Below are 12,561 nucleotides of genomic sequence, written 5' to 3' on the forward strand. Positions count from 1 at the left end.
ATTCTGGCCACTAGTATTTCCTGAGGCTACATCCCAACATCACCGCAGAAGGCTAGCTCCCATGGGTTCTAGGCTACACAGTGGACATTCTGGGAAACAGGCTGATACAGGTGGGTTATCAGAGATGGTGCAGATCTGAGCTGGAATCCCCCTCCAACACTCAGATGATGGTCTCATCCCCATAAGCTATTGTTGGGAATCTGGTTAGGTGACACCAAATAATGTCATTTATAGTGCTGGAGCAGAGCCACCCTTGTTTGTTGCCTAGGATATATTGGCCATAAACACACTATATAGCTACTAATGTAGGATGCCAGGTGCTGGCCAGTGGAGTCGCAGGTCGAGGTCCATACATTGGATCCATGTCTTTGAGGAGACCCACTTGTCCTTTTCCTGGTAGAGCTTTACTATGTTATCAAAGCTGGCAGAGGTTAAACCTCCTCATTTGGATATCTGACTATCCTGTGGATGGGGGCTGAGGACACTGAAACATTTCATACACATCCTCTTCATTAGTTTCCCGATCCAAATGAGCTTAGCTGTGGGTAGCCAAGAGTTGCTAGTACGGCCCAAGCCATTGGACCTCATTTTCATGACCATCAGCAGTTTAGAGCACTTGTTTGCTCTAGCAGAGGACCCAGGTTTGATTCCCAGAACCTACACGATAATGTACAACCATACATAAATCCAGTTCTAGGGCACCCAACACTCCCTTATGACCTCTTTGGATACCAGGCATGCATATATACACAGATATATGTAGGCAAAACATTCATACATATAAATAAATCTTAGGAAAAAAAAAGAATGATCATGCAGTCATCCTACTTTGCCAAACACCAAGTGGTAAACCAAGAGCCAGCAGACCCAGTAATCACCACAGGTGTCAGACTCCTTCCACGTAGAGCTACAGGAAAGGACAGACTTGCAGACCTTGTGGTCACCCTTCGTGACTCAGATGCAGATTCCATGGTTGCCAGTGTGTGGTCCCAGCTGCCCAGGTCCAGATGTGCTAGGCTGCAGCTTGGGTGCTCCAAGGAGCTCCTCATCACTCGTCAGGTGCCAGGTGAGGAGGGGGCTGTGCACTGTTCTGTCAGGGAGAAGGCACTAACCAACCAACTTGGGACTGCTGTAAACTAGAACCTCAGCTTAGGGTTGCCAGCCCTTAATGGTAGCATGGATCCAGGCTGCCCATACATAAAAATGGTTGACTCCTCAAAGTTCTTCCCCTTTCACTCACTGCCAGGGTTTGGAGAGGGTAATGTCCTTTACTGTTGTCCTGGTTACTGGGGAAGGAGAAACATGTGTTTATTTTGGTTTACATCTACTTTTTCTTTTTCCTTTTTGAGAGAGGGTCTCACTATTTAGTCCTAGAACTCACTATGTAGACCTTGAGCTCAGAGATTGAACCAACACTGCTGGGATTAATGCAAGTGCTACCATGCTCAACTTCATGTATTTACTATATGTTTAATTTGTTTATGCAGCTTGGTTTTCATTTCTTTCATGTTTTCTGTGCAACCTCTTCTGCTGGCTTAGCAATAATTAGCTCTCTCCATGTAAGCTTTGTGGTATAGGAACCTCAAGTGATATCTAATCTATCAGTTCTTCCACTGTTATTTAAGAATGGCACACATTACTTCCTCTTTTTTAAAAAGATTTATTTATTTATTATGTATACAGTATTCTATCTGCATATATCTCTGCTGACCAGGAGGAGGCTCCAGATCTCATTTCAGGTGGTTGTGAGCCACCATGTGGTTGCTGGAAATTGAACTCAGGACCTTTGGAAGGGCAGATGGTGCTCTTAACCGCTGAGCCATCTCTCCAGCCCACTTCCTTTCTTATTTGAGCTAGGCTCCCACTATTTTGCCCAAGCTGGCCTTCAACTCCTGAACTGAAACAACCGACCTGCCTTAGCTTCCAGAGTAGGACAGTCTAGAACCATGTATCACTGTACTCAGCCAACACTTGGTTTTGCTAAAGTGGTAATTTGTGTGTGTGTAAATGTATGTGGACAGAATGCATGCAGAAGCCTGAGGAGGTGAGAAGAGGTATGCAACCCTTGAAATTCGAGTTACAGATGGCTGTGAGCTACTGTATGGGTGCTGGGAACTGAACTTTGGTCCTCTGCAAGAGCAGTAAGTGCCATTAACTGCTGAGCTATGTCACCAGCCCCAATAAACAAAGAGGGACCCTGATATATATAAATACCACGATGCTATTGTGGAGGATAGAGACCAGTCAGAGTTGGTTCTCTCTTTCTCTTAAAGACTTACTTATTTGCTTTTCAGGACAGGGTTTCTCTGTGTAGCCCTGGCTGTCCTGGAACTAGCTCTGCAGACCAGACCTGCATCTGCCTTCCAAGTGCTGAGACTAAAGGCATGTGCTATGGCCCACTTAGCCTTATTTATTTTTATTTGATGTGTGTGAGCAAGGGCTCAAATAGGCCAGAAAAAGCACTAGATCTCCTGGAACTGGAGTCACAGACAGTTGTGAGCTCCAATGTAGGTGCTGGGAAACAAACCTGGATCCTCTGCAAGAGCAACAACTGCTTTTAACCAGAGCCATCTCTCCAGCCCCAGGAAAGAGGTTGGGAAGCTGGATCTCCATTCTCTCTCTCTCTCTCTCTCTCTCTCTCTCTCTCTCTCTCTCTCTCTCTCTCTCTCTGTCTCTCTCTCTCTCTTTTGGTTTTTCGAGACAGTTTCTCAGTGTAGTTTTGGTGCCTTTCCTGATACTCAAAATGTAGACCAGACAGGCCTTGAACGCACAAGAGATCCAACTGCCCCTGCCTCCTGAGTTCTGGGATTAAAGGCGTGCATCACTAACCCAGCTCTTACATCTCTTTTGTGATGTAGGGTCTCCCTTACCTTTTCTATGCTAAATCAGCAAGGTGGCAGATTATCCCATCTCTGCTTCCATCTTGCAGTAGGAACGCTAAATTTACAGACTTGAGCCGCGTTCTCTTTAAAACACACACACACACACACACACACACACACACACACACACACACACAAGCAGGTACTAGGAATTTAATACAAATTGTAAACTTGTAAAGCAAGCCCTTTTCCCCATGGGTGGGCCATCTGGCTTCTCCTGCTTTTTGAGAAGGGTCTCAACTGTGTAACCCAAGCTTGCCCCCAATTCACTATCATGCCACAGCTTCCTGGGTGCTGGGATCACAAACCTGTACCACCACAACCTGCTTTAATACTTTCTTTTGTTTTATTGAGATAGGGTCTCATGTAACTGAGGCTGATCCAATTGCCTATGTAGCATAGGTTAACCTTTTCCGATCCTCCTGCCTCTACTTCCTAAGTACCAGGGTTACAGGTCTGTGCCACCAATCTTGGCTCCAGAGCTTCTTTATTTTTATGCAGTATATTTTTCAGCCTTTTATTTTTTATTTTTATTTATGAATTTATTTATTTTATTTATGAATTTATTTATTTTATTTACAGATTTCTATATATTTAGCCCATTCCAACCTGAAATTTCCTATGGTTTCTTTAACTGTTCTTAGATTTCTTTGCTTACACTAAAATCTGATTAGTAGAGAGTATGTTTGGGATAAAGACATACAGATACAACTTTATTATTCTTAAAATGGCTACCATCCTAATAGCAATTAACTTAAGAGCCCTGCTTTCCACCTCCAATCTGAAAAGACATCTTCACTGAACACTAAAATCTCCCTATGTAATGGTATTCATTTTCAGATTTTCTATTGTTTTAGCAATTTATGACTTATGTTCTGGCTAATTTTTGAGACGTAATATTTTAAATCTGAGACTAGTATTCTTATTTTATTCCTTTTAAAATTTCCTCTTAGTTTTATGTGGTGGCACATGCCTTTAATCCCAGCACTTGGGAGGCAGAGGCATGTGGATTTCTATGAGTTAGAGGCCAGCGTGGTCCACACAGGGACTTCTAGGACAGCCAGGGCTACAAAGAGAAACCCTGTCTCAAAAAACAAAACAAACTTTTTTCTTTGTTATTAGTATTTTATCTTTTATACAAACACTGCATCAGAACACATACATTTTCATTTATTCCAATCTTTTTAATAATTTTGTTTTGAAGATTATTTATTTTATATGTGCATTTTGCCTTCATGCATGTATTTGCATGTATATACACCACATGGTGCCTCGTGCCTAGGGCAGACAGAAGAAAGTGTCAGGTCCCCTGGAAGAGAAGTAAAAATTTGTGAGCTACCATTTTGGTGATAGGACCTGAACTTGGGGCCTCTGAAAGAACAGCCTGTGCTCTTAACTGCTGGGTCATCTCTCCAGCCCTCTTAAAATCTTATTTATTTATTTACTTTATTATACTTTTAAAAGACTTTTAATTGTGCGTGTGTGTGTGTGTGTGTATATATATATATGTCTGTTTATGAATGTACATATCCACAGAAGCCAGAAGAGGGTGTCAGGTCCCTGGGAGTTGGAGCCACATGTGGTTGTGACTCACCTCACATGGGTGCTGAGAACCAAACATGGGATCTCTGCAAGATCTGTAACATAATTAACTTCTGAGGCATCGCAACCCCGCCCCCATTAAAGACAAATACCTCTTGGGTTGCCTGAAGTGTGCTCCTTATCAAAATATTTTGCCTTAGTTTAAAATTCAAATGTCAGGATTTGCTTTGTGGTACTGGACTCCTGGGCTGCTTAAGCATTTCTTCTGTACACCAACACAAAGCTCAGCTCAGTCAGAAGGTGCTTCTCATCTGTTCTGCCATGAGCCCATTAGTGACACATAGATACGGGGATGTTTGGAAGTCATCTCTATACCTTAGCTATGTGGCCAAAGCAGAGTCCTTTGGTGACATACTAGCCCTAGCCTGCAGGGAAGGTCCTCCAGATCTCAGAGGCACCCAGTCTAGGGTTTTCTGTGGCCCTTCTGTAATCAACATCAGACGCCAGGTCTGATATCACAGCTATAGCCTAACTCCCTCTGAGGGTTGCCTGTCAGCCAAGTAGTATTACATGTGGTCCAAAATGTGGTCCTTTCCTATTTGCCTGCTGTGGCCTCTGTGATCCGGCCACTCAATGGTCAGTAGCCACGGCTTCTTCAACACAGTCTCAACATCAACCGTGGGGAACTAGCGATCCTCCCAAGTATGTCCTGCCTTTGTTCCTCTTCCTCAGTGTGAGTACATCCTTTAGAACCCCCATTACACTTACTAGCCTATTATAGCTTGAAATTTTATGTTAAGTTAAAATACCGTGTGGCTTCTATATTCTGACTGTACCCAAACCAATACATGATACGAAGGTGAAAACCTGAAGAGCTAAATCAAGCAGCTGCCTAACACCTACAGAGTGATCTTTGTACCTTCGCCCAGGGACTTTCCACATATATAATAGAAGAAGACAGCTTTGGAGCAATCAATGTCTCAGTCTTTAATTTATACAATTGACACACATAGGAGAAATAAATGTTCACAAAGTTTTTCAAAACAGCCCTTCTTGTCAAATCCTACTTCAAAGCATTAATTAAATCACTGATTTTGCTTAGCCTTCTTTCTAATTAATGAAGTCATTTTAAACATGCCATAGATTTGTCTTTCTTCAGCTCACACAGGTCCAAGAACAAAGAATGATGATGTTACCAACCAATCTTGAGGAAAAAGAACAGAACTGGAGGCTGGTGAGATGGCTACAGGTTTACAGGGCGCCTGCCCCCAATCATGAGGAGCCGAGTGGGGATCCTAGCAGCCGTGTGAGGACTAAGCGCTGCCCCTGAAGACGGGTGGGGCTGGGGCTGCCTTCATGCGTCCCAGGTTGAAGAAGGGACCCTGTCCCAAATGAAAAGAGTAGAGCATGGCAGGACACCACATGCCTTCATCTGGTCTCCATGCACACATCCTCACTTCTCAGGTGTCCATACACTTACGAAGACACACACACACACACACACACACACACACACACACACACACAGAGAGACAAGACACACACAGATGGGTTGACTGACAGACAGACAGACAGATATAGATAGGTAAGACACACACAAATAGGTGGACAGATAAAATGAACAAAACCAAAGCTGGAGGTTTTGCTCTGTGGTATAATACTTGCCTAGCATACGTAAGTCCCTGGCCTCCATCCCAGCAAGGCAAAAGAAAGAAACAAAACAAAACAAAGCTGAAGGCATTACAATATCTAACTTTTAAATTTATTTATTTATTAATTTCTTTCTCTTTTCTTTTGGTTTCTCAAGACAAGGTGTCACTTTGTAGTTCTGACTGGTCTTGAACTCACTATGCAGGCCATGTTGACCTCAAATTCAGACATTCACCTATCTCTGCCGCTGCTAGGATTAAGTGTATGCACCCCAACATGCCTGGTTACAATACTCAACTTTGAAACACAATGCTTAAATCTAGGCATGCTAGTGCATGCTTCTAATCACAGCTGAAGCAGGACTGCCCCAGTTCGAGGCCAGGATGGGATATGAGTTTTAGGCCGACTGGAACTACATGGCAAGACCCTGTCTCTGAAACAATCAAACAAACCAACCTAAGAAACAGAACAAGTCTGGAGTAACAAAACAGCATGGTACTGGCATAAAAACAATACAGAAATAAATGCATACCCTATTATATATAGTGAAATGATTTTCAGCACAGTTGACAGGCACACAGTGTAGAAAGGAAAGTATCTTTAAGTAGTACCAGGAAAACTGACTCCATGTGTAAAAAAGAAAAACAAGTCTTCCATTGTATGTAAGACTCAACTCAAAATGGGTTGAGACTCTAAACAGGCATATAGGTCGGTAATAGAACACTTTACCTGGCATATACAAGGCTCTGGGTTCCATTCCTGGAACCACAACAGAAAAGGTAAAACAAAACAGCACCAAAAAAAAAAAAAAAAAAGAGAGAGAGAGAGAGAGAGAGAGAGAGAGAGAGAGCGCACAAACTAGAACTAGGAAACTGGAAGAAAACATCGCCAGGCAGTGGTGGCACATGCTTTTAATCCCAGCACTTGGGAGGCAGAGGCAGGTGGATCTCTGCGAGTTTGAGGCCAACCTGGACTACAGAGTGAATTCCAAGACAGCCAAGGCTACACAGAAAAACCCTGTCTTGAAAAACCAAAAAGAAAAAAGAAAAAAAGAAGAAAGTCTTAGGGAAATGTCTCATGACAATGAATCGGTCAAGGATTTTTTTATAACAGAAGTACAAATGAACAATGTAATCACACAAAACTCAATGCTCCATCCAACAAGAAGCAACAGAACAAAGAGACAATCTGAAGAACAGAGGAGTATCTGTACATAACACACCGATAAAGGGTTAATTTCCAGGAGATACATGGACTCAAACCAACAGCAAAAAGCAAAAGAACAAAACCCAATATCTGAAAAATAAACCCCAAACTCCATGAATTTGGCACAGGAGTGTTTGTAATCTCAATTTCCTAGAAAGCTGAATGCGAGTCAAAGAAATAATGGACACATGTGAAAAACAGGAACACCAATGGAGAAAACAGGAATCAAGCAGCTCCTACACGGCCTCACTGGAGAGTGAAGACAGGCGAGAGCTGTGGGTGAAGAGACCGTGGAGGGTGGCTGGCATGCGGTTTGCTATAGACAGTACACACTTTTTTTGGCTAAGATCTAATAACATTCCTGTGTGTGTGTGTGTGTGCGTGTGTGTGTGCACGCGCCAAATCCTTTGGGGAGGGAGCTGGAGGCCATTTGATATGGGTGCTGGATCAAAAGTAGGCTCGACAGTTAAAAGCACTGGCTGCTCTTGCAGAGAACCTGGTTTCCATTCCCAGCGCCACTGGAAACTCACAATTGTCTGTAACTCTAGATTCAGGGAATCTAATGCCCTCTTCTGGCCTTCCATGGCACCAGGCACAAACGCTGTGAGCTGCCATGTACCCAGACCCTACTGAGGTCTTCTACACAAAAAACCAGTGCTCTTAACTACTGAGCCATCTCTCCTGTGCACTCACGGTCTTTTACAACCATCCACAATTCCAATTCTAGGGATGTGATGCCCTCTTCTGACCTCCAAGACTCCAGGCATGCATGTGGTGCAGACATGTAGATAAATTATTCATTACATTAAAAACAATCTTTAAAACAATTGTTTTAAAATGCTTAAGACAATCCAGGTAGTGATGGCACACTGTTAATCCCAGCACTCGAAAGGCAGAGGTAGATGGACCTCTAAGTTTGAGGCCAGCCTGGTCTACATAGTGAGACTGTCTCAAAAAACCAAATAAATAAATGCAAGATGCTACAATGGCTTGATATGCATGTGAGCCCATATATACTATTTTGGTCATGACCAAACTGACTCCAACTAGAAGTCTATCTAGTTTCTCGTTTAGGAAGGGTCCTTTGGCAATATGGACCACAATTTTAATGTAGATAGCTACTTTGAGGAAAAGGTGCTCTATAAGAGATCCTATCTCGGGGACAGCGTGCTGGCTCAGTGGTTAAAAGCACTGGCTGCTCTTTCAGAGGTCCTGATTCTGGCATAAAGTTGTACATGCAGACAGAGCACTCATATACATAAAATAAATAAGTCTTAAAATACAGATTCCATCTCAAAACCCAAAAGAATCTTTTTTTCCCCTCAAACATTTGATTTATTTGATTTACTCATTTTATTTTTTGTGTGAGTGTTTTGAATATTTGTATGTGTACATGTGCCTGTTTGGTGCTCACAGACGTTAAGCCATGGCATCAGAACCTCTAGAACTACCATGTGGGAGGTGGGAAACAAACCTGGGCCATCTGCAAGAGCAGCAAGTGCTCTTGGCCTATGCCATCTGTCCAGCACCACCCCAAAGAATCTTAAGATAAAAATTTATTAAAAACTGTATTTTTCAGTTGGGAAGTGGTGGTGTTTGACTTTAATCCCAGCACTTATGAGACAAGGGCAGGTGATCTCTGTGAGTTCAAGGCCATCCTGGTCTACAGACTGAGTTAAGGGACAGCCAGTCTGATCCTATCTTTAAAAACAAAACAAAACAAACGCCCCCCCCAAAAACAAACAAAAAACAAAAAACAAACAAACAAACAAAACATTGTACTTTTCAGCTGGTCCTGATAGCATAGGTCTGGAATCCCAGTTATTCTAGAAGACTAAGGCAGGAGAGTCCTAAGGTTAAGGCCTGTTCGGGCTACAGAATGAGTTAAAGGCACTAAGTGAGATCCTGCCTAAACAAATGAGAACTCAAAAACACCAAAACAAAAGACTAGAGATACGTGTGAGAAACCCCCTTACTCGCTGCTGAGCAGGAGAGGTCAAGAAACTCCCCAAACAGTATAGGAATTGCCACTGCCCTTGTTTGCTTCACAGAGGTTGAACTTAAGGCTCTGTTAGTGAAGACACCATGCACTTCAGACACAGAACTCAGAGGATCCAAGTTGGATCTGCCCTGAAAGGCCCCTGAGTACTAGCTTTCATAGTACCACAAGGTGCTATGCAAGCTGCCAAGGGAAGGGAGTAACCGAGAGCCTAAGCCAACAGCCTATGGTCTATAACAACTTCCCGTCTGGCAAGATAGCCCAAAGGTGCAATAGTGGCCCTCGTATCTCAGTGGTAACCAACAGCTGTCTAACTGAACTTAAAGCCTGCTCAAGAAGAGGGAAATCATACTTGACACTCAAAACCTACCTAACTTCCCAGGCTAGTAAGGTCATAAATCTTAGAGGAGAATCCTCTGCCACTTTACTAAACCAGCAGAACTCTTAAATAACTCTAAATACTACCCTTATACTCACAGGTAAGTGCAGCTCTTACTCCTCATCAAAAAAACTTTTCTTTGCAAGAGACAGACCATTACAGAAAAACATAGCCAGTTAAAATGCATAAAACTGATCGTGCTGGAGTGCCAACCCGAATGGACACATCTACAATACAACTCCTGCACCTAAGCCTCGGGGAGCATTGTGAAAGAGGCAGACATATTCTGAGAGCCAGAGGATTCGTGGATTTGCTGTTAACGACAGGCACACAGAGGCTTATTCAAGAAAATAGCATACTCTTTCCGCATTTAGAGAGATATTCAAATGCAAGAGGCATTTAGAACCCCAAATACACACAGGCAGAGAACCTCTCAGCAATGCATTTTATATTAATACATCACAGTCAAGGTGTCAAAAATATAAAGCCAAGGGGCAGGAGATTGCTCAGTGGTTAAAAGCACTGGCTGCTCATGCACAGGACCCAGGTTTGGTTCCCAGCATCAACATGGTGTCTCACAAGCATCTGTAACTCTAGCCCCAGGAGATCCTACATCCTCTTCTGGCCTCCATGGGCAACAGGCACACACATAGTACACACACACATATGAGGACAAAACATTCATACAAATAAAACAAAGGTGGCACACATCTTTAATCCCAGAACTTAGGAGGTAGAGGCAGGCGGACCCCTGTGTGTTCAAGGCCAGCCTGGTCTACAGAGTGAATTGAAGGACAGTCGGGGCTACACAGAGAAACCCTGTCTTTGAAAAAAGAAAAAAAAAAAAAGGTGGAAATGCAGAGGAGGAGATGAGGAAGACATTTGAGACATTTAAACTGTCTGCTGGTCCAAAGTCCTATAAGCAAATAACTCATAGCCATTCTTGACACCATGACGACATTCAAGACCTACTGGGATTCTACCTGGCTCACAGCAGCCAAATAGCTGTTTCTTCCAGACTGCCAAGGATAGGAGATTTGTAGAAAAGGGATTGCCACAGTATGGAGGTCAATAGCTGTTCTAAATATCCACGGAACCAACCTGAGCCACTTGGTGCCAGAACAGCGAAGATGGTTGGCAGGATATGCCTAACCCTGCTAATTTGCTTACACCTCTCCTGAATGGTGTTAGTGGTTTCCAGTGTCCTTGTTCTACTTGGCTGGGGCCACTAGCTAGCCAGCTGCAACTGCAAAATTCAATCTATAAACGGACTCAGATATCAGAAGAATCACCAAGGAAGGAAGGGGCATGGGAGGAAAGGCTTTTCTCAAAGACCCAGATAAGAAATGTGATGATGGTAGGTAGGAGGTGAGGGAACGGTATTATTTATTACTGTAAAAAGTGTGAGTGGCAGCCAAGCAGAAGAGAACACTAAGATCACATCTCCTGGGGCATCTACATGAGAAAACACTCTATACCAATACAAAATGTGCTGCCATCCATGCAGGTGACAGAGCCTGGTTTCATTGCCCACTACAGAAAAAACCAACTGGAAAAAAAAAATCATCCACAGGAAACAGAGACATGGGGAGGTAGGTGGACAGTGCAGAAAGTGAGGGACTAAAATAAACACAGTAAGGGGCTAGAGACGCTCATCACAAGCACTTGCTGTTCTTACAGAGGACCAAAATTCAGTTCTTAGTACCCATGTCTGGAACTACAGCTCTGCTGGGATCAGAAACCTCTTGCTTTTGTAGGTACTTGCACCCATGTGTGTGTACGTACACACACACACACACACACACACACACACACACACACACACACTTAAAAATAATAGATCTTTAAAAACCTTTATGCACTGCTGGTCAAAGTGCCGATTTCTGTAGCCAACATGAAAATCTGTGTGGAGGTTTTCCAAAACACTGAAATAGAAATGCCATATGGCAGGGCTGGAGAGATGGCTCAGCAGCTAAGAGGCCCCAGGTTTAATTCCCAGTTCCCATATGAAAGCTGAAAACTGTCTGTAACTCCAGTTCTAGGGGATCTGGCACCCTCACACAGATATACATGCAGGCAAAACACATACAAAAAAATAAGTAAACCTTAAAAAAGAAAGACAGAAGTGCTATTGCTCAAGTCACAAATACATACAAAGTAGGATCTCAGCTGATTATGACAAGCTAACACCTGGAAGAAGCCAAGGGCCCTCCAGAGGTCAAGCTGAGGCTCAAGGAGCCTTGGTGACATAGGCTTTTGATTATCAGCCGTTTCCTACTATGAACTTCTCATGTGCTGTTGTAGCTTTTCCATCATTTACTGGGCACCATTTCCCCTCTACTAAAGGAATATTTAGATAACCTTGGGTGCTGACAGCTATGCACAGTCAGAACCCCAGTTCAAGCCTCCCTGTAATTATCATCATTGGCAGCATCCGGCCAGGTCCATCTCCAGACGGAGGAAAGTACCTTATCAGAGATACCTCTGTACTCTCTAAGAACAGACTTAAGTGTCCAGGCTACCTGTTTGAGAAGCCTTGGCAGATGTGCCAATTAAGCTTAACTTCCTCCTTTCCCAAGTCTTACCTCTAGTTCCAGATTTCCCTTTAACTATCACCAGAGGCATCTAGCTGAACACAGGTTGCCTAGTAACTGAGCATACTTCCCCCCACCCTGCAGAAAAATGGCAGATAGCAGCCACAGGAAAAAAGACAGTTTTTCTCCCATTGACCTAGCAACTTATAGATTCTTAACATTTTCTACCAAGCACATTTAAGACTATAGTGGAGCACATAAGATCCCCCTTCTTAGATATTACCCAGATTTTGTCTTTAGTTAATTCATTTCCCCATTAGTCACTTCTCTTTTGAATTGCAAATGATAATTAACAATTATTGCCCCTCT

At 43.1% G+C, this 12,561-nt stretch overlaps 1 protein-coding gene across 4 annotated transcripts in view; it reads right to left on the reverse strand.

The window, feature by feature from the left end:
• The window catches only part of Prr14l (proline rich 14 like), a 73,422-nt gene that overhangs the window by 15,667 nt on the left and 45,194 nt on the right, over positions 1-12,561 (reverse strand). Inside the window, exons 9-10 of one of the 4 annotated variants that reach the window (XM_036200495.1) lie at positions 6,090-6,111; positions 5,455-5,806 (exon numbers count right to left, since the gene is read on the reverse strand). The exons of 1 other annotated variant lie outside the window; for it this stretch is intronic. In XM_036200495.1, coding sequence (XP_036056388.1) covers positions 6,090-6,111 — 22 coding nt within the window. In that variant the 3' untranslated portion in view covers positions 5,455-5,806. Of the gene's footprint in view, positions 1-5,454; positions 5,807-6,027; positions 6,112-12,561 lie in introns of those variants that run through there. 2 more of the 4 variants (XM_036200494.1, XM_036200496.1) reach the window with 2 other exon arrangements.

Source organism: Onychomys torridus, chromosome 10, assembly GCF_903995425.1.
Source record: "Onychomys torridus chromosome 10, mOncTor1.1, whole genome shotgun sequence".
Lineage (NCBI taxonomy): Eukaryota > Metazoa > Chordata > Mammalia > Rodentia > Cricetidae > Onychomys > Onychomys torridus.